General features: G+C 40.7%; 2 protein-coding genes across 7 annotated transcripts in view; one reads left to right on the forward strand and one right to left on the reverse strand.

Moving 5' to 3' along the window:
- The first annotated feature begins 937 nt into the window (after positions 1-937).
- Positions 938-13,239, forward strand: tex11 (testis expressed 11). Its single transcript, XM_017408215.3, has 29 exons — positions 938-1,065; positions 3,997-4,109; positions 4,357-4,441; positions 4,586-4,665; positions 4,749-4,829; positions 4,939-5,058; positions 5,287-5,367; positions 5,488-5,573; positions 5,652-5,709; positions 5,800-5,895; positions 5,992-6,073; positions 6,384-6,462; positions 6,614-6,765; positions 6,865-6,950; positions 7,416-7,553; positions 7,659-7,761; positions 7,863-7,987; positions 8,456-8,541; positions 9,372-9,425; positions 9,502-9,542; positions 9,636-9,713; positions 9,829-9,899; positions 10,897-11,010; positions 11,224-11,296; positions 11,406-11,555; positions 11,642-11,750; positions 11,858-11,978; positions 12,597-12,764; positions 13,001-13,239. The coding sequence occupies exons 1-29, from the start codon at positions 1,038-1,040 to the stop codon at positions 13,067-13,069; spliced, it is 2,727 nt and encodes a 908-aa protein (XP_017263704.1). The 5' UTR covers positions 938-1,037; the 3' UTR covers positions 13,070-13,239.
- A 99-nt stretch (positions 13,240-13,338) lies between these two features.
- dlg3 (discs, large homolog 3 (Drosophila)) overlaps positions 13,339-22,179 on the reverse strand; it is a 90,714-nt gene continuing 81,873 nt past the window's right edge. For 5 of the 6 annotated variants that reach the window (XM_037977259.1, XM_037977258.1, XM_037977260.1 and 2 more), the window contains 10 exons: positions 21,516-21,692; positions 21,339-21,414; positions 20,663-20,762; positions 19,232-19,273; positions 18,544-18,594; positions 18,360-18,461; positions 18,108-18,280; positions 17,755-17,864; positions 17,565-17,656; positions 13,339-16,532 (listed from right to left, as the gene is read on the reverse strand). In XM_037977259.1, the coding sequence (XP_037833187.1) occupies positions 16,426-16,532; positions 17,565-17,656; positions 17,755-17,864; positions 18,108-18,280; positions 18,360-18,461; positions 18,544-18,594; positions 19,232-19,273; positions 20,663-20,762; positions 21,339-21,414; positions 21,516-21,692 (1,030 nt within the window). In that variant the 3' untranslated portion in view covers positions 13,339-16,425. Of the gene's footprint in view, positions 16,533-17,564; positions 17,657-17,754; positions 17,865-18,107; positions 18,281-18,359; positions 18,462-18,543; positions 18,595-19,231; positions 19,274-19,994; positions 20,041-20,662; positions 20,763-21,338; positions 21,415-21,515; positions 21,693-22,179 lie in introns of all 6 variants that reach the window. The other variant, XM_017408272.3, reaches the window with a different exon arrangement.

The raw sequence follows: 22,179 nt of genomic DNA on the forward strand, positions 1-22,179 counted from the left end.
ATGACAGAATCACAGTCTTTATGCCACACATTTTCATTTTTGAGTAAATTGAGGTGAGAAACTAAAAGTGACCACTGTTGTGCCACCTGAATAACACTGGTGCTGAACAGCTGTGGTGTTCCTGTGTGAATGCATACGTTAGCCTTAAAATCCTATAACATAAGTGAGTTATGTCATCTAGAAACAATCGCTCGGCTTTTGAGTGTTTTTTTGTGTGAAAAAACTTGACTCTTATATGAGAAATAATACATAAGATGTTGTTTTTGCTCACTTTGTTCTGTTGTATCTCTGTTAATGGCTTAGTTCTTTTTGAAGTCCTTAACGGATAATTATAATAAACTGACAATTTAATTTTTTACAGTTTTTTAACATGAGGTACAGTCTATCTATCTATCTATCTATCTATCTATCTATCTATCTATCTATCTATCTATCTATCTATCTATCTATCTATCTATCTATCTATCTATCTATCCTTATTTTTTATTGAGGGCCACAGAGTCCCCGATATTAATATAAATGATTGGGCCATTGTAAAAATAAAGATAATTATAATTATCTTGTGTCAAAATCACTTAATTGTCACCTAACAGTAAAAAAGTGGTGGAAATTCATATGAATTTGATAATCAAACTGGGAAGCAAGGCGAGAAACGAAATGTTTGTTGCTTTCACTGTGCTCAGGTACTGTGATTTTTTTAAAAACGACATTTTAAACCCTAATAATCAAAAAATAAAATTAATGAAAAAAGAAACACGCCTTAACATTTGCTTTGCTGCCTTTTGACAATGCTCGCCAATACGTCTAAAAGACGCAAAATACAATTTTAAAATAAAGATTTTGTAACCATTTCTTTTGACAAAAGTGCTTGTTTGATTTTCATAAATTTTAAGAGCTAAGAATTCCCAGTGCCTATGAACGTAACATTAGTGAATGACGTCAAACCTCCTTTTCGCGGGCATACATTTTTAGCTAAATGATTTTCGCTCTGCGAAATTAAGCTAACCTGACGTTTTCCTCACACTGAAACCTCGAATATGGAGAAATTTGTCTCAGTTGTGAAATGTGAGTAAATGTTCACCTCACTTTGAGTAACTATCAATTGTTAAATCACGAAATATCGACACATTGCCGTAACCTAGCTAACGTCATCGGTTACATGGTTACCATAGATACCAAAAGGCTTCCTGCTCGCTGAAAATGGCGCAAGATCTTTTGCCTTTAAAGTAAACTATGTCTCCTAGCAAAATATCTCCTAAACCACTGGATAGACTTTAATGAAACTTTCAGGGAGTAATCATTGGACGTTCCTCTACCGCTGATTACCATGAGGAATAATCCTAAATCAAGATGGCCGCCACAGCTAATGACCATAAAAAACAAAAAATGGCTACAGATGTTGTGCTAACATTTAGCGTGGTAGTAGCTTAGAGTCATTCACAACACGTATTCCAAGTGCTACACTCTGCACAACATCTTTGCATGTGTTTGCCTGTTAACAAAATATCTCATGAACCACTGAGCAGAGTTTAATGAACATCTCAGAAAGTAATCATTGGGTGTCCATCTACAATAACTTTTTGTAGTCAACTCCTATTCAAGATGGCCGTCACAGCTAATCAGGTGATGAGAATTCCTTTAAGAAATGCTAGATTTGTAGTTTTAATTAGGCTATTAATTTAGATTTAATTAGGCTAACAAATTGACAGAAGTCTAATCTGAAGTCAGCTCTTCTCTGTTCTCAGTCATTGCATTTTTAAACTAAATAGGAACAAATCATACAGCTCTGCAATCTTCAGTCAGTCAGAAATGGTAAAATATTTTATTCTTCCTTTATCTGAGCATAGATTGTAAAAGCACCTCTGATCGTAGCTGTCAAATCATGTTAACTTTGGCAATGTTGAAATGTTTTTATTTCAATCCGATGAGCCGCAGTTGCTCTAATACGTGTCAAACAGTTTTATTTATACATCTCTAGAAATTAGGTTTCAGTATGTACGCAGCTGTTTTTCATTACATCCTGTCTCTCCTCGGTTGAAGTGTAATATGTCTAAACATTATGAAACCAAAATGTCCAGAAACATGGAGCCTATAAATTACTACATGTACAGTAATTCCCAGTATCAGGAGAGCAATTTGAAAGTTAAGATGTTTTATTCACTGAAGATGACGTTTCTGTTTGCCAAGATATGAATCTTTTTTTGCTACATGTATAAAATTCACATTGTTTTGCACGCTTAATCAAAATATTATGTAGGTAATACTATCTGACCCCTATGTGTCTGTAGAAATATGCAAGCAGGGACAGAATGATTGGTATGGAGTCAGTTTTAAAAGTGCTGAGCCATAAATAGTGTTAGTTTCACTAAAAGTAATCTGTGCGATATAAATGTGCTGCGCCTGGCCAGAAAAGTGTCACCAGCTAATTTAACTAAGCAAAGTTTTAAGGTCCCTCTGCAGTGATTAATGCGTTTAAACCTGCAATGTGTTATTTAAACTCCAGTGATGCAATTTGTAGCTTCTCATTTGATTCTTCCTGACGTACAAACTTGTGGGGAAGCTTCATTTGGTCAGGTCTTGGTTCACCAACAATATGCGTCCAAAATCTTAGGTCTGCTGTCTACTTAGTTTTACTCTCAGACCAGGATTTTCATACGTAGCACTGATTGTACTCAGTTCAAACTGTGGTACTAATATGTTTTCAAGAACCCAAATGTCTCAGTTGAAGATGGATTGGAATTATTTTTACCTGTAGGCCTTAAATAAAAGACAAAACTAACTCAGTACTCTTCCAAAACATCACAGTTTATTAATCATGCCTTATACCTCAGTCCTCCTGGGCCTTCATTGTGACACAGAGTTCAGTTCTGAACAAAATGTTACGTTGAGTTCGACAACTCTGGACAAGACTTTATGTTAAATGCTGTAAAATTGCGTAAGTTTATTGAAAAGATGCCATAGGAAAATGTTGCAAACATAGGTGTTCCACCAAAACATGTACGACTTGTTTTTTTTGGCCAGGCAATATAATTTGATCCCTAACTTATACAGTATGTCTGGAACTAGTGAATCATACAATAAATAGTTTATTCTTAGTTTAAAATAAAAAATCTTAAAACCTAAAAGACTTGACAGACTTATTGGAGGATTTGATGTTGCCTTCTGTCACTAAAGGTAATCCAGATTTAGCTAAAGTTTGGATGTGTGTTACACAGCTGGTTGTAGTCAGGGCGTTTACGGGAAACAAACTTTGGATAGTTTTGAATCTATCAGAAATTATATTAAAAAAATCATATGCACTGAAGCTTATGTTACAAGCAGAGAATAAGGAGACAGAACATGCAGTTAAAACAGAGCAATCTGTAAAATATCGACATTAGTTGTTTTTATTTGAGAAGGTAGAAAAGGTTTAAACCTGAAAAACGAATGTTTCTTTTGCATGAATGAGACAATGTTCCTGTGCACAATAACCATGTTTATAAAGTGGCTCTGAAGTACTTTCAGACATTTATTAAATCTCCAGCTTACTTGTTTAAACACACACTTTTGACTCAAATAATCTTATCTAAACAAAAGATATCTCTTCTGACCTGAGCGATATGAATTTCACCCCGGCAAAACAAGAAATACAAATCTCTGCAGCTAATAAATCAAGTGAAAAGTTGGCAAATTCCTGGTCATTTTGACTTGACAGTGAGAGTTTCATACATCCAACCATTAGTCCAAGGAAGGATAGGATATAATTGCAACCAGATGCAACCTAATAACTTTTTTGTACAAAGTGTATTTAATGATAAAGATAATCTAGAACATTATTTTATATTTTCCACTGTGAGTTAAAGGTTTCTGCCAGGATTTGCAGACAACAGGTTGTGCGTTCTGTAATCATTAATTTCTTCCTGTTCTTTTTTAAACTGATGGCTAGATTTGTTTTTGTGGCATGATGAGACATATCTGCTCTTGATGTCCTGTTGATGTGTCTTTGCTCTTCCGCAGGTCTAACAGAGAACTTGCTGCAGAAACAGCTGACAGATTACGGTGAAGTCATAGAGGAACTCTTTTCTGAAGTCTCTGGTTTAGACTTGTTCACTAAAATACTCGATTTGCAGGTAGATTAAAAAGTGTATGAGGTGGTCTACACAACAATCAAAGTTAATTAATAGTTTCTTAAACAGTTATGAGTCTATATATGCTTATGCTGGGCTAATTTAACTCAACCTATCATAATTTTTTATTGCAGCTGAGTTATGAATGAAATGTATTTAACTGTCACTCAGCTTCTAACTGTTTATTAAACACAGTCGTAACAACAGATAATATTACCTGTCAGATTAATCTGTTTTCTGATTTTCACAGCTTGAGGACTGTGCCATCCAGCTGTGGAACTGGGCAGTCACCAAAAATCTGGGTGGTGCTTTAAGTAAAATTCAAAAAGCCAAAGGTATCCTACAGATTTGTTGCAATGTTATTGATGCTAACACAAAATACTTAATTCTGACACAGTGTGAGAGCTGTGAGCCGGGATAGTCTCGGGTACATTGCATCATACTGCAACATTTATTTATTTTTTCTTTTTACTATGCAGTCCGTCATGTTGCGTGCAGTCTACTGTACTGCTGTGAGCCGGAGAATCCAACAGAGGGCGCCCTTCGCAAGCAGATCCTGGTAAGCCGTACTCCAGGCATGATCACTGGGTGCTCAGCGTTTCAGGAGGACAAGGCCCATTTGTCAGTGTCTAATCTTTACAGATGGCCAGCAAAACAGGGAGAACCTGGCTGGACTGCAAAAATCCCCAGATGGCAGATAATTTCTTGAGGCTTGCTGTCAAGGTGAATAAAAAATGAGCACACAGTCTGAGAGAGAGCTTAGATCTGTGCAAGTTTAGAGCAAACAGAAATATGGTGTTTTTACAAATTACTCTACATGCTGCATCCCCAGAGCCTGGAAACCCTCTACAGCCAGCTAACATCCAGAGGCAACGCAGCAGCTGACAGCTCTTCATCCAAGGCGGATGTGGAGAAGGACCTACTTCGAATTCTGTCATGCCAGGCAGAGTCGGTGAGCATGTGATGTGATGTTCGACACCTTCAATGTGAATATTTGTTCTTGTGATATTTGGCAGCTTAGGAAGTGCTGTTCTGACAGACTTGCAGTGTGAAGTGTAAGACAGCTAAAATGTGAACCGAGAAACAATGAGAGGGGGAAATTTTTTTGCCGTTGCCGATCAGGAACGTCACATTGTTTGATGACATTTAGTCGGAAGTTCAGGTATGATCTTCTTTACAGGCCTTGACTCAGGGGAATAACCAAGAAGCTGCGGCCTACATTCAGCGTTGTAAAGACATGTTGCAGCGGCTACCAAAAGATGTAAAATAATCCCTCTGTTATCACTGTAACAACACTTTATATTGATTTATCACATTCACAGCACATATTGTTGTTGGAACTGAGGGGGATGTTAACTGCGAACATACTCTCTGAACACAGACGGCGTACCTCTCCCTCATGTGCTACAACTTTGGAATAGAAACTTACAATCTGAGGAAGTTTGAGGACAGTACTTTCTGGCTGAGGTAAATATGATGATGATTGCTTAACAAAAAAAAGTGTTTGAAAGCTAAAAAGTTGGAAAAATATCTCTTCTTTTTCAGTCAAAGCTATGACATTGGAAAAACAAATATGAAATACGGCCCTGGAAAAGAAGTTCTGGTAATACGATACAGTACAGAACTAAGTCAAAGCCATTTCAAAAGTCCTACATTATAAAATAATTTCATTGTTCCACGTCTTTCTCAACAGGCCAAGGTTTTGAGGCTCCTTGCCACGGTGTATTTAGAGTGGGACTGCCAGAAATTTCAGGAGAAGACTCTTAATGCTGTCAACTTAGCCAACAAGGTGGGACACTAAAAATGATTTTCACTTTGGTACTGAGATCTACATTTGGAAGCGTAATCATGCTCTGTACCTGGTCGGTTCTGTGCACTTTGGCAGGAGTGTGCAAGCACATCTGGACTGTATTTAAAGATAAGAATCCTCCTGAGATGTGGGGCCCAAGACAATCATATCAGAGCAGGTCAGTTAATACCAGACCTCCATGAATTATTTATGCAGAATTTGATTAACTCTGGCCACAGTGGGGTGTCATTTGCCAAGAATTTGGAGACATGAATTGAAGAATAATAAGATGTTCCTGCTTTGATCCTCTGTAACCACGGCGAGTCTCTACAGTGATGTAACTTCTGCTGAGGCCTTTTCCCTCAGAGCGTCTCAGGCTCAGATCCTGCTCGTTCTGGGAGCCTGGGAAGTGTTCGTTTTTCTCTACGGACAACTTAGCCGGGGTAAAAAAGTACATTAGAAAGCAAATCACAAACATGTGTTTTCAGGACTTAATGAGATGCTGGAATCCCAGGTTTCCCTTGAGGTTTGTCTGAGCATTGTGAAACTGCTCATGGCTGAGGACAGGTAAAAACCCTAAAACCATCCCTTCTTGTAGAAATCCACATCCACAACATCCTCACACAGCAGTTTGTGCAGACAGATTGTACACTTTAGCTTTTCTTTGGTTAGACAACTTCTATCTAGCTCTGCATTTGATCTGTTTTGATTATTCTAGAGAACTGCTGGCATTTGAGTATTTGAAATGTGTGTGTCAGCACTTTGAGTCGTCCCCTGACCTGGGAAATGCTCTTGTGTTGCACATTGAGCTGCTGCTGCAGAAAGGCAAGGAGCTGCTGGCCAAACAGAAGATAGAAGATATCATCACTGGTACCATACTGTTGCAGCCAATTCTATAACAGCTCACTTCTCTTAGTCTGAAGCCAGTTCCTCGTTGTATTAGCATGACGTTTTCATTCACTCCCACAGGCCACTATACTGGTAAACAGCTGGCGCCACAGGCACTCACAAGTTTGCATGTCATGCTGTGGGATCAAGGATCCAAAGACTTTGAGGTTTGAAAAACACATCCTTGTTTATTCTCAAAATGTATTTTTTTTGTGTTTATACAGTGCATTCAGCTCAGTGGTTGGCCATGTTCCTTCAGTGCAACAAGAGAAGTAAAATCCTCCTGTCTGAGTCCATAAGGCTTTGTTTTTAAATCTGGGTTTACTGCAAAACACAAATACATCTGCCTTTAAAGATACGTTTTCATAAGTTTGTTTGATACGGACAGATGCATACAGATAGACAAGATGAAAAAAATGAAAGTATTACAGCGTTTCATAGGAAAATATTTAAATAAGCTGAATGAACAGGATGAAAATCCACATACAAGAAACACAATTTACTCTGTAGTGCATTTCTACTAAACTGTCAGTTTCTGACCACTTTAAACAATGTAGTTTGAATAATTTCAATCAAAAAAGTTAATTTTTATATTGAAAAAGGAATTACAATTAATTTATGCTTCTTCTCAGGCTGGTAACTCTTCCGATGCTCTTCAGTGGTATAACTACTCCTTGAGTTTCTTCAAGTCGGGTCAAATGGAGCCGAACTTGGCCAAACTGCAGAGAAACAGAGCATCTTGCTTTCTGCAGCTTCAGCAGCTGGAAAAGGTAAAACCGTCCGAGTCACTGTAGCTAAACTTAGTGCGGTTGCATCACTGTCAGCAAGGATTCTGCAAGGTGACTTATTAAAAGTATTAAAAACTGTGTTCTCAGGCTAAAGAAGCCATTAAAGAAGCAGAGAGGTGTGATCCTGAAAGCATCTTTACTCAGTTCAGTGTTTACAAGATTGCTGTTCTAGAGAGCAATTCAGAGAAAGGTATCAACTAAACATTAGCCGTGTGATGCACGCTCAGCAAATAATTACTTTTTCATTGTTGCAGTTTAATCACTTTTTATGGGGCTGCTTGTGTGCACCAGCTGCAGAGGCGCTGAACGCAATGGGACTTCTGTCCAAGAGCCCGGTGGCCAGCGAGGACAGACTGCTGGTTTTGGAGACTTCGGCCTCCTATCTCCTCAGTCTGGCTGCTCAGATTGCTTTGGAGGTAGAATGAATCGCAGCACTCGTCACTCGTTTCAGTCATAAAAATGAAGCCCGGTGAAATATTTATCACGTTTTCCCGTCTTATGGTTTTATTCTAATGATTATAGCACCTCATCAGTGCTACTTGCAGCCTGGACAGACATTCAGTTTAACGCAATTGAAAGCATTTATGAGTGGGAAGGAGAAGAGGGATCATGTCCTTGTCACTTTGATCATATCTGGTTGGTGCCTCTTGAGCAGGAGGGAGTGGGGACTCGTAGAAATGTTATGATTTAGACTTAAAAGTAGTGATCTTAGTTGGAGCATTATGGTCTGCCACCTTCCCATGGTTTAGTTCTGCTTCACATCTTTATAAACAAACATGCTGAACAGCGACCACAACAGGTTATGTTTTTTTGTGTGTGTGTGTGTGTGATGTGTTTTTGAGTCTGTTTTAGTGCTGATGAGGATGTGTGTTTTCTTGCGACAGAACGGACACCAGGAAACCGCCATGAAAGCGCTGGAGATTTTATGTGAAAACACCAGTAATCCAGCTCAGGTTCTGACTGGTCTGAGGTCTGTGAAAATGACTCGAAGAGTTCAGTGTTCACATGTCAGTGTCAGTTTTATTTGTTGAGCATTTGGGAACACAACAAGAAATGGGCCAACATGCTAAATGACAATAATAATAATAACAACAAAAATCTAACTTGGGTAGTTAAATATTATCACATAAAAAAGTAAAACAAATAAGGTGAAATCAGCAAAACAAATTGAAAAGTTATATTTTCACAAAAAACAATCAAATAAAACCAAGAGTTATATGCCTTTTTCGTTAAGTCTGCAAGAAAAACCTAGCCTTATTCCTCGCAATTTTGTGTCACTTACTAGTTTAAAATATAGTCAAGAATGAAACAAGCAGGATCCAGAGAATAAACTTGTTTATATCAGAAGGCCGTAGACACTCGGATGTGATGAACACTGAATAAACTGGATGCAGCAGCTGTAGTTTCCAGCAGAGGTTTGTTCACCTATAAAATATCTAAACTATAAGTTGTATCTTTTTGCTAATTATATTTTAGCCTCATAATTTATTTTCATAAAATTGATTAAACTAATAAAGTAATAATGTTGTCGCAAACTGCAAACCTTTACATTAAAAAACTCATAAAATGTTTTAGTATTCATGTGTTGAGATAGTGCACGTTTATATAAAACAAAGGAGTCCCATTCCACGTGTCCTGAAAACCAGAGTGACTCTGTTAGTTTTTCATTCACCTCTTTGATCCACTGACCTATTTTCTCCTTCCTCACAGAAAGTAGGTCTTTGTATAATAATGTTAGTAGGTGAGAGAAAGGAGGTCAACACCAGGCTCTTCTTTCATATTTTATTTATTTTTTTACAGGTGTTTGGTTCGACTCGTGCTCTCCACTGTAGACAAATCAGCTGATGAGACGAGGTGAGGCGAAAGGCCCAAAGAAATGAAAGATTATTAATAACTCATGAAGGTTACGTCTAACGCTCCATCCACGCAGGGATGTGAATCTGGATGTCCTGCTGCCGTATCTAAAACTGGGTGGGTATATATGCAGCAAGTATATTTTGGTAGAAAATAGCCAAAGTACATCTGTCTGTTGTGCATCTGAGAAGTTTTTTGCCTCCACTGCAGCTCTGCAGACGATTTCACACCAGCCTAAAATGACTGCCGAGCAGCGCACAGAGGAGGCTAACTGGTTCAGAAAAATCGGTACGGACTCTTTCTTTCCTTGCCACTTCAATCTAACACGGTAGGTATCACCTAAAATCTTGCAGCGGCCTGGTTTCGTGTGCGTGAGGCGTGCTCCTGTGTGTCTTGGCTGCAGCTTGGAACTCGGCTCTGCAGTGTGAGAGCAACCCCGACAGAATGAGGGATTTCTTCACGCTGTCCTACCAGGTAAGCCGTGCCTGCTGGCTCTGTCAGTTGGATTAATCATTTATCTGCTGTACACGAGGGCAGATTGAACAGAATTAAACATCTGTTTTGAAAATGCACTGTGAAATTTACCTCTTCCCCTTCACACTCTGATCAAATCTTTCTCAGATTAAACGTAAGCACATCTTTAATGTTGGTCCTTCATCTGACGTTGACAGAGCTATACCTTTTTAAGCTAAATGTCACTCTCAAAATTCCTCAGATGTTCTCACATTAAGACAATAGACAAAAAAAAAGATTTATAAAGATACAGAGATGGATTTTAAAAGCGGAATCCTGAAATGTAGAAAAGCCAAGTTCAAAAATCTTTTTACATTTTGCTGACATATTAGAGAGACACGAGTTCTCTTTTTTTATTCATCGACGTGTATAAAAATGTATTTTGGTCATGATTGTGGAAATAAACTGTTGAATCAACTCCTGTGAAAACCTTCAGAATATAGATGGGACTCAAAGACACGTCTAGTCAATAAAAGTGCTACAGAGGAAGGAATTCAGATTATCCTTTGAGAAGCAATTCATTTAACAAAATGGCCTTGGAGAATATTTCTAACATCCATAATTTTACTGGGGAAAGTAACAATAAAAAGGAGCAAATGAAAGACTGAAGCAGAGGAGTCTTTAAAAATAAATATCTTTTTATGTGTTACGTATGTTCTGAAATATTACCAGCAGTAAACAAATATCTAAAATGTTTGTTTTTTATTTATTTCAAGTATGCTGTGCTTTACTCTCGAGCTGCTGGTGCTGTGAGATAAAATATAATATGTCTCTTCTTTTATGCTTGAGAAAACATCCATACAATTAGCGTCTGGATTTTAAGTAGATTTTTTGAGACAAACTTGACTGAAGGATTTCATTTTTTTAGAATCAGCAAATGCAGAATATTTATTCTTAAAACTACAGACCTGGAAGCAGTGCCTTTCTGTTTAACTTAAATTGCCCTTTGACCCCGTAGTTTTCCCTGCTGTGCCCTCCTGACCGCACTCTGCTCATGGGTCAGAGGACTTGCCTGCTGATGGCTGCTGCCGCCTCTTTGGAGCTCTGCAGGAAGTCTCCTCACTCCGCCCAGGTGCGCCGCCCACCTCCTCACCCTCTACATTTAGCACGCTCTCCATCAAAATGGATGGAAATTTACCAAGACCAGTGGAGAGGAGAGGTGACTAACCACATTATTGGTGCAGGCGTAGGCGTTTGGTTTTAATCCCTCTGCCTTTGAAGAGGAACTGAACACTAGATGGCGACAGTGAACCCAGAATCCTCGCTGAGTGTGTTTGGTTCACAGGCCGAGGAGCTCACCCAGGCTTTGGAGCATATTCTGACCTGTTGGGAGGTTTGGAAAACCCTGAAAGCATCAGGTACAATAAAAACAACAGCAACAGTATTTAAGCTAGAAGGAAATTACACTGCAATGTTTTTTTATTTTGATCCTTTTCTAAATATACATTTCTTTTTATGCATTCAAAGGAACCTTTCCAGTGGACCCAACAGACTCGCTGCTGCTGCTTTATGAATTTGAAGCTCGTGCCAAGCTGAACGATCCGAAGGTTGAGACTATACTCGAGTCTGTTCTGGAGCTTGAAAATGTCGAAACCAAAGTGTTGGAGACCATGGCAGGTTGTTCTCATCTCTGTTAGCAACAGACAAGTCAGTATTTATAGACCTTCCCAGTATTCACTGTGTATTTTTCCCCCTAAATGAAGCCTTAGCCATGGAACCGCCTGCCTACTTCCCTCTGCTGTGTAAGAAGGCCCTGAGAGTTGCTCTCTCTCTGCACAAGAAACAACCACAGGCTGACCTGACCCACTGCAGGCATCGCTACATTGCACAATTTTTTATTTATTTTTTTATCCACCAAGCTGCTATTGGGATGTAGGCGTTTCTGATTCCATGTCTTGTTTTATGTGTCTCCACCTTAGCAAGTGCGTTCACAGTCTGATCAAGCTGTCCCTTCCAAGTAGTGTGTCAGAGGTGGAGGCCCACGTGCTGGAAGAGGTGTGGGATTACTTTGAGGAGGCCCTGTCCATCATATCAGCTGCAGTGAGTCAGCACCAATCGCACATCAACATCCCTTAGCTCCCACCTCCTGTTCCCTCCAACAGAACTGGTCCTCGCTATATAATTAACCCCCTCTCTTCCACTCCATGGCTGCCCGCTGTTCTAGAAGCATCCCTTTTTTTTTTTTTTATAAATCAATGGGCTTTCAGCTGCAGTTCAATTAGCAGATGCTTCCATTCACCGCCCCTTCCTGCCAGTTTGAATGTTAATGTGCTGCACAAATCATCACACTGCCGGTGAGCTGCAGCTCTGAAAGAGACATGGAATTATTGAGACATCACGCTGCTTTTCAGTCAGTGCATATTTCCCCTTTCAGAGGGAGTTCTTACTTGAAAGCTGTTTAATTCTTTGGATCAAAGTAAAGGGACAAGATTAAAGTGTTGGGGAATCTGAATGAAATAATTAAAATGATTTGATTCATGTTCCCCCCCCCCCTTTTTTTCAGCATTAGTAAAGGTTAACACAAATGGCACAGGATTTGATGAAAAGTTTACTTGGTTTCTTGCTGCTTCATCACACTAAAGGCAACTTCGTCAAGAGAGTCAGCCAGGTGGCCTCTGTTAAATGGCCTTTTGAACATCTTCCTGCTCTTCTCTGCAGCCGGATGACTTCCCAGAGATGGAGACCCTGTGGCTGCTGACTCAGGCCTGGAACACAGGGATACTGCTGTACAGCTTGGCCCAGTACCCTGAAGCCGAGAAGTGGTGCGGCCTTGCCATGAGTTTCATCCGCCACTTGGGAACTCTGCAGGAGAGCTATGAGACACAGGTAGGGCATCAGTAGAGGGGAAGCAGGGGAGAAAAGGAGCGTGATTGAGCTGGAATCATCTTGTTAGACAAAGTATTTGACCCAATAATGAGCAGAATTAAGGATAATAATCATTCAAGGTTATTGGTGTTGCCAGCCACTGCATTGGTGTTTTTGAAGGTGAAATGTGGCGTTTTCTATTTTTCTTTTTAAAACCAGGTTATAAAGCTGTAATACAGCTGTTTGTGTGTCCACAGATGTCCGGTCTCTACAGTGAAATCCTGGACAGATTGGACAAAACAAAAAGAATCACCATCGAGGACTAGAACAGGTCATCAGTCCCCACCTGGATTCTTATGTCTGTTCTGAGGGGGACCTTAAACTGATTAATCAGTTCGTTGCAGGTAATTGTTCCCAACGCTATGTATACTCTTGAGTTTTTGGTAAATTACTGCATTTGTCCTTGTTAGTTTTGACAAGATTGTTAACTGTATATCCATAGTTTCTGATTAAAAGTCTTTAAAAAACAAACAACTGCAGTAATATCCAAGCCCAATCCAAAGCTGCTCAAACCAGACAAACAAGCACATCAAGATCATAACTGAGTCACATATTTTATTTTCAAACAAATAAACTCTTGTCAAGTCCCAAAATAAAACCCAAACAAAAGCTGCAGGACTGTGTTCCCTCATGACTAGGACAGGGAAGACCATGAGGCCAAGTGTCCTGATAGGCTGTACCACCTGCAGTGACAGGAAGGAAACTACTGTACAATCAAAGGGTTCATGTTTGCAAGCACTTACTGCACAGATGTGCTAGAACAGAAACATATCATCACCCAAAAGTACAACCAAGAACCCTGAACACCCTCCCCACCCAGAAAATAAAAGCATATATGTCATCATTTCTCTCATCAGAACAAAGACCCTCATCAGTTATACACACACAGAGGCATTCAGGTTCCATCTTGTTGCCTCGACCTCAATGGAAAGAGTAAAATGAAATCAAGTTCTTTGGGCTTTGACATGGCTGACTGAGGTATGAATACCACACACATTGTTAACAGTCAGCTGGATTTCAACTAAACACCAGAGAGGACCAACTCTAAACTTCTAATGATGGTATTGATCCCTGCTCCTGGTTTCTGTGATGTTGTGTAGGTTTCTGCCTGCATCACTTTATTTTACAATATATATATAATTTTTATTTATTTTTTTAATCTATACACCCAGACACATTCCACGAGAAGTCACATGTAGACAGGCCCTACTTGAGGGAACTGGATTCCCATCTCACTAGTTAAGTGTTCCAATAGGCATTTGAAGAGCAATATCGACATTACAGCACGTTTGTATGGAAATTATATCTCAAGAGTAGCTCAAACTTTACTTACCTGACATTTGTGATCTATAAAACATGTTAGTCCCAGTTTGAGTCACACATGCATGAAGCATAGGTGAGGGGGAATCTGCTGGGGGCTTATTTACATTGTTCAGCTACCACACCGTTTTGAAACAGTCTGCAAGCAGTTTATAAATGGCTCTGTTCCCTTCGGTTATTCCCTGAACTCTGGTTTGGACACAGGTAATGACAGCTGGTTTAGCAGTGGGGAGGAGGGGAGGGGAGGGGCACACCTGATCAGAAAATGCCTGCAGGTACAGGTGATCTGTGGGCTTGAGAGAGAGAGCAAAAAGACCCAGAGGTCTGGACTAACTTCTTGTTGGGTCCGGAGGGAAACCTTTGTTTGCACCCTTTGAAAAGCTGATTAGGAAAGCAAGAATGTTCGTGGCTCTTGGACCACAGCACTCCTCCTCGAGATGTACCCTCCAACATCAACCCTTTCACACACAGCGCCGGGATCTGCACGGAGCTGTGCCGCAGCTCACTTCAGACTCCGAGGTTTCCAAACTGATGGACTTCATCGAGCTTTCAGCCCCACAGAAAAAGAAGACTTAACACAACCTGATTTCTCCATCCAGCTGAAAACACTTTTACCCCAGTGAGGGCGCCTTCCTCAAGTACTTGTTTTTCCCCACTTTTGACAACTCTGAACTCTTGTCATTGCCCAAACGTGGCCTATTAAACACGGAGGAACTGGTATCTGGTTGGTAAAGTTCCCGGGCTGTTCTTTCAGCTCAGACTCAAAGAGGTCGACGGTGGTTCAGCTCCCGCCAACGAAGCAAAGAATTCATACGTTTATAGATACACAAAGAGTGAATGTTTACTCAAACCCAACTTTAGTGTTGTTTTTGTTTTTGGCAGGGGGGACAATGCAAAACAGGGTTTACTGACTCTTTAATTGTTAAAACATCCAATACAATTTGTTGTCTTGTTCTACCCGTTTTAAGTCCACCACAGCGGTGGCAGATAGGACAGTACCGTGTGACGAATCAGAAGAGAATCCTCTAGGAAGGCAGAGAGTGTAATAGGGTCGTCTGCTGCTCAACAGGAATTAGGAGGCTCCGGCTGTCCAAATTGTAAAAAGCCAAATTCTGTAATTACACAGGGGGGAGAAATGTTTAAAAACAGGAAGGAGGGGGGTGGGGTGGGCTGGCTAGGCTTATTTCGTTAAAAATCTATTGCACTTAATGTCAGAGCTCCTGACAGCTGGAGGACGCAAAAGTTTTGTGTCCCAATCAAATGTTTGCAGCCTCCCTCACAGACAACATGTAGTCACAAAACAGAATTTGTATTAGATGTAAGGCAGTTTGGTGTTTTGCAGAGAGCCCGGTTACACGTCTCTACCTCCATCCTTTACAGAGCAGCTAAAATCCACAAGCAAAATTTAAAACAAAACAAAAAAAGAACCAAAAAAAAAAAAAAATTCCCACAAAAGAAAAGGAAAACCAAATCTAACAGCCCTCCAAAATTGACAATTCTAGTTAAGTGTAAAATGTGTAGTTTTTAATATGCTGTAAAATCTCAGAATGATTTGACTTGTGATTTCGTAATATAAATGTAAAGATTCACAACACGTTTCTTCTTCTCGATCTGCCTCCCGAGGTGGCTTATCGGCTGCAGCACAGACAACTGGCAGACAACCAAACAGCAAGCTGGTCTGTGATAAATACATCACCAGTTTGTTAGGCTCTTCACTAATTTCCTCAGTCAGTAGAAAGAAGAGCGACGACTCCTTGAACAGTACCATCAGCAGGGCTCAATTTGATCAAGTCTTTAAAACAAAACCAAAAAAAAACTAAAAACAAAAAGCCGTAATTGTTCTTCAACCTCTTGTCTGGTTTGTCTTTTTAAATGTGATTTGATGAACATTTACAAAGTGTTCCAACTTGGTCTGATTTGTCTCTATTCCCCTCCAACTCATCTCTGAATCACAACTTCTTTGTCTCTCTCGACTTCTGCACAACATTCTCATCTTCAGGCAGTCCCAGTTCACAAAAAAAGGATTTATTCGGTTTCCCTTTTGTTTTCATTTGACAAATTCCTTTGGAATGGCAATTCCAGTCTTGAATGGATTTGTTGAAATCATGCAGGGGTGTGCACAGTCACAGTAATGGTGATAAGACTTCTTTTCATTTAGAGAGTAACATAATGATGACACTAAAACTTGATATGAAACATATCTGTAAAAAGGAGGTGAGGAGGGGGCCGTGTGGGCGTGGGCGGGGGTGTCTGGGAGGCAGGAGGGGAGCTCTGCATCGACACAGAGAGGACGGCGGGGAGCTCAGAGCTTCTCTGGGGAGGGGATCCAGATGTAAGGCCCGGACTGCTCCTCGATGATCGCCTTGATTTTGTTGTAGATCTCCTCTAGCGAGTCACCCTGTACGATAGCTGGATGGAAACACAAAGGCAGACACCTGTTAGCTGCAACAGAACCACCTCATAGGCAGGAACTTTAACAATCTGCCACATTTCTAGGTTTTTTTTTGTGTGTTTCAGATGGAATATTTTTAGTTTTAAGCTGCTACTCAGACAAAACACAAGAACATTAGGGAGTTAATGATGTATTTAAAGGTTGGCAGCTTTAACTAAACTGTTGCACACTTTTAGTTTGAGGTGAAGTTTGAATGTCATCAGTGATAACCTTGCATTTTATTTCTTTTTTTTTATAACGTTGCTATCAACAATTTTAAATATGTTTCTGACTTTGATGAGTCAGCATTTATTCATCTTTGGCATTAGATAAAACACGTGTTGGAAAGTTTTTAACCACACCTGGGCTCGTATCTCGCTGGGCTGCGACTCCAAATTGTGAGAAAATAGACAAACTCTCCTCTGCAGCGTCACCGAATTCTGAACGTTTGTGCCTCTGAGCTGCGTTTTGAGCAGACGGCCTATTTTTTATTTTTCAGCTTGCAGACGGGTTTTCTACGTTAGTTTGCTGCCTGTTTGCGCCCACATCATACCCGCCTCAACCCACTTTGTACCCACCTTGACATCAATCACCATGTTTATGATTTAACCTACTGGAATGAATCTACTTCTGAACTGAAGATAGTTCATCTGGACCAGTTTTTATGTATAAATAATATTTATCCTCAGTGTGTTTCTCAGACCTAAACATTCGGGACTGTAGCCTCGGTTGTTTTCTGTCATCCTCTGTAGAGTTTACACAGAAACTTCAACCGAGAAGGGTTCAAGACGCCTCCGACAACTGTGAGAAAACGTGTCACACAAATTGTCTGAACACGTTCAAAATTCAAGCGGGAAGGTGAGAAAACCGAGAGCCCCTGCAAACGTTTAACTCCCTCCTGAATGCTGTTCACCAGCAGCTGCAGCACCAACGAGCTGCAGTATTTAATGGGATTCAAATAACATCTAAATGAAACATAAAAATATTCATCAGTAAAATGAAAAGACTACCTGTGAAATACTCTCCGAAGTCTTGCTCCAGCTTCACTGCCTTGTCAAAGACTTTATTGGCCTGCTCGTACGTCTGCCTCTTATTCATTTCCCTGGAAAAAAAAAAAAAAAAAAAAAAGACAGCGTCCAAAGTTACTTTAACACATTTAGACCTGCAGATATATTATTTACGACACTCAGTAAGACTTACATCAGAGCTTCAATGGATTTTGGTTTTATAAAGATGGCGATCGGATAAAGTTGTGCTTGCTGCAGTCGTTTTATGGCGTTCCCAGACACATCCAGAATGCAGTGTTTCCCCTGTTGGAAGACAGATTAGACTTCTGTCAGTACTTCATCGCTGACATTTGTCTAATACTACCGTGTCACATATTCAAGACCATAGTTGTGGTTCTGATAATGCCTCTAAATCACCGCCTTTTACAAAACCTGAAAGAAAACATTATTGACAAACATCTCTTAGATTAAGCAGAGCAGCTGATGTAACTCTGGCAGCTTTCCCACTCTGGTAACCCAACCCCACAGAGAAGAGTCGATACCAACCCGCTCAGCCACGGTTCTGACAGACAAAATGCTCGTTCCGTAGAGGTTCTCGTTAAACTGGCCAGCCTCGATGAATTTATTATCCTGAATGTCTTTCTCCATTTGCTCTCTTGAACCCACAAAGTGGTAGTCCTGGCCATCGATCTCGTTCTCTCGCCTTGGACGGGTCGTATCTGCGGAGGGGAAATGGAACGCGTTTATTTTTGTCCCAGCTCGTGTGTTTAGCGCGCCGTGCAGAGAGCGGAAACTCACGGGGTACACATGAGCCAAACTTGTGGGGAAACTCAGAGATGAGGTCATCGTTTACTCTGTCCTTCATTGGGCCCAAAATGATCACAGGCCTTGTGTAGTGGACTAGATGTGAGACAAAAAAAGGGCAGGTGAGAATGCATGAAAGGGATACTGACCAATAACTAAACAAACTGAGTCCGCTCACTTTCTTGCCGAATGACTGGTTCGTAGGAAAGGATCGTGTCCTCCTGTCCCTCTGTAAGGAGACAAAACAAAAACCATCACATACTCATGAAGAGAAACAAAATAATGTTTACTTCCTGAATACGGTTCCTACACTTGACCTATTTTAAAGTTTCAGATTTTTTAACTGATTTTTTTGTCATTTTTGCCACCCAAGAACAAATATTTACTGTATGTGTGCAGCAGACTGCACACGAAGGTGGGCAGCAGCAAATAAAACAAGGAGATAATAATAACTTATCTCAATTACACAGCTGTAAGTGATGAACATCTGACACATTTAGGCTTTTCAGATTTACATGGTATTTTAAAATGCAAGTAAAAACCATGATTATAGTGCTGCAAACTGAGTCTTTCTTCATTTTCATATATTTTTTCCCCGTTTTGAAGTCAGATTTAAAAAGCAATTTTGCACACAAATTCATTTTACATATATTAAAATGGAAAAGCATTCTGTTATTTGATCTATTTTATTATATATATATATATGTATATATATAATAAAGTTCAGAAACATGTTTTTGCTAAAAAAACATACATACAGAAATTGCTAAAAACTAATTTCTGATGTTTCTGAACTTTTCCAGACTGTAAAAAAAATACAAAAAATGTTGTTCGTCTATATAAATAAATACATTTCAGTGACTCACTTGAACTACTTTCACTGTCACTTGTGTTGGATGTCAGGCATTCTGTAAAGGAAAAGAGGGAACTTTAGATCAATACAAGCCACTTTCAAATTAAACTATTTTCACCTGTCTGTAAGTTACAAAAAAAAAAAGAATAAAAGCTAACAAGGCCATCAAAAAAAAGGGAATAAAGAAAGCAGAAGTCTTGTCTGGTGCGGCAGCCGGGTTTTTGCAATATTAGAGGAAGTGGTTTTAGGTGCAAGCAATAGGAAATTAAGTGTTTCCTGTGACAGCATCCCAATTGACCCAGAATTCCCTGGCCAAATGTTTCCTATTGCTAGATCTGTGGATGTGGCAGCAGATATCGTATCAGAGAAAAGAAAGAAAACATTCAGGCGTTATGGCGTTCACAGGAGGGGGGGCAGGAACTGGTTGACTCAGGGGAACTGAAGTAAGAAATGTTTCCAACCAGACGGAGCGAAACTCTGCTTCTGCAACAGATGTCTCCTAACTCTGGGTGATCTTAAAAGATGAAACTCTAGAAAACATATTTTCATAAAGACCCCAGGAGACAGTGGAGGTAAGTGTCACCCCACCCCACCCCCCACACTGTAACTACATGTTTTTGGATGCATTATGACTCTGAGGCATGCGTGTGAGCCGTGTGTCACTCTAAATGTGTGGTTTAATTTTTGGGTTTTTTTTTCATTCCCAGCTGGGCCTTGCAGTGACAAAGCATTTTCTCTGGGGACAGCTGCTTAACACAGTACAACCACACACTTACTCAAACTCTTTGATCCATAAAAGTCATCGCTTAACCCTGGGAAGTCCTAGGTGTCCCGACAGGTGAGAGCAGAAACCAAGAGAAGAAAGCAGACAGGAAGAAGAAGAGGTTAGTGAGAGTTGGGGGGAAAAGAGGAGGAGAGGAGTGCACCCGCTGCCATACGGTGCTGTCATACTCATTAAGCCTGAGCTCCGCTTTGTTCATAGTAAGCCACTGCCTTTCAATTACAAGCCCAATCCCATTAAAATGGGATTTGACCTGTTAAGTGTTAAAGCTCCAGCCCGGTAATAAGATTCTCCTTGTTGTGGGTCAGCGACTGACTGAAGAATTGATCGGGACGAGGCCTTCGTGTTAATGCAGCCAAAAAAACGTGCAAATACAGCTGGCAGCATACACACACACAGCTGGACACTCCTCTGGAGCCCACAGACGATGCACAGTCACCACCCCCCCAGAGAGGAACCCCACATCTCGTGCATGTGGGGAATCTCTCTGGGATGGGGAGAAAGGGGATGAGAGCGGCGGTGCCGTCACACAAACCATCCCTGGAGGTGAGTGGGAAGATGAAAGATGAGAGACAGAAATGAAGCGTGAAGGAGAAAGGACTAACCAAAAAAAAAAAAAAAATCCACCCAACACCCCCCCTCGATCACACAGCTGGTACTCACGTTCAGGCTCCACCAAGTCCTGCGCAATATTCTCCTTGCTCTTGTAAAACGGGAACTTGCGTGAGAGGTTGAAGCTTTTTTTGCGCTTAACTTTGACTGTCTGCTTGTTGACGTGCGGGTGAGAGGAGGGGGAGGGGCGGGGGGAGGCAATGAGAGGGTGAAAACAAAAACAAGACTGGGTTTCAATGAAGATACTCAACAACCATGCAAAAAAAAAAAAGAAAGAAAGAATAAGAAATGAAATGTAAACAAACAATCCATCAAATAATGAAAATGAGAAGCAGGTAATGGGTGAAACTGAACGGCACATCAATGTAAGGGAAACAAGCATCTGTTGATTCAATTAAACATCTAACATTTCAGCAAATATAATATCCTGAATAACAAATACAGACTTCACATTAATAGAACTAAACGTGAGATTTAAATTTGACAGACCAGCCTCTGACAAACGTGAACACAGTGTCTGAGTTTCCAAAGACCTCATCTATACGGAGCTCCCCTGTAATCTACACAGGAAAACGAGCGCTCGTTGTGCGTGCGACAGCGAGCAGGTGCTGGTCCCCTCTCCCACACTCAGGAGGAAGTAGGCCATCTCCCCGGGAGCCCTGCAGCGGCTCTGAAGAGGCCGCTGCTCGGACGCCGGGGCAGCGAGCGGCTGGCCCCCGACACTTACCCTGTTAGACTCAATCATGCCTGTCCTGGCGTGGAACTTGACAGTTTTTAATCTGGCCCGCTCCTTCTTTTCCACTCTAGAAAGCAAAAACAGAAATTTTTTTGTTTGTTTTTGTGGGGGGGGAAGTCACCACTTGGCTCGCATCGGAACAACTTGGGACACGGAGAGCGGCGGTACCTTTTCTTGCTGGGAATGACCCCGATCTGCTCGCTCTCTCCGTGAGGCGTGACGAGCCTCGCCTGCCACCACTCGTCATCAGAAGCATTTATGACATGAAGGATATCCCCGTAAGAGAAACTCAATCCTTGGCTGGGCAGGCAGCTGTCTCTTGTTCGATCGTACTCAAACAGAGCTCTGCAAAAACAACAGCTTTCGTTACTTACATCCTTTAGCTTGAACTTCTGTGTAAAAGTTTCACATAAACCAAGACGAAGTCACGACACCCTGTTCTCAGAGTTGGTAAAAAAGTGGAAGTTTATGAATTTTAATTATCATGTAATCTGTTAGTTGTTTTATTGAATGCTTTTTGTGTTGTTTAACTCTTCAAAGTCGACGGACGCGCTGGCGCGTCCAAGTCACATGACCGATTTAAAACGCTCTAGCGGGAAAAATCCGCCCTCTTAGACACTTCGTTTTAATCTGTGTCGAAAGTCCAGACTTCAAGCTTTACACTAGTTTTTAAATCATCTCGATAGGCCAAGGAAAACCAGAGTTATGAGAAATTATTCCCGACACATTTATTTTTTTTAAAAATCATCGTCATATTTTCAGCGCGTTAGAGCGAGAAGCGCCAAAACCGGGAGAAAACTCCCCCATCCTCCGTCCGATCTCACCCCCAACC

This window comes from Kryptolebias marmoratus, linkage group LG9 (assembly GCF_001649575.2).
Source record: "Kryptolebias marmoratus isolate JLee-2015 linkage group LG9, ASM164957v2, whole genome shotgun sequence".
Classification (NCBI taxonomy): domain Eukaryota; kingdom Metazoa; phylum Chordata; class Actinopteri; order Cyprinodontiformes; family Rivulidae; genus Kryptolebias; species Kryptolebias marmoratus.

Coding starts and splice junctions, on each gene's coding strand:
- tex11 (XM_017408215.3), top strand. CDS start 1,038: ATGGAGAAATTTGTCTCAGTTGTGAAAT. Junction 1,066..3,996: donor ATTTGTCTCAGTTGTGAAAT/GTGAGTAAATGT, acceptor GCTCTTCCGCAG/GTCTAACAGAGAACTTGCTG. Junction 7,554..7,658: donor AGCTTCAGCAGCTGGAAAAG/GTAAAACCGTCC, acceptor CTGTGTTCTCAG/GCTAAAGAAGCCATTAAAGA.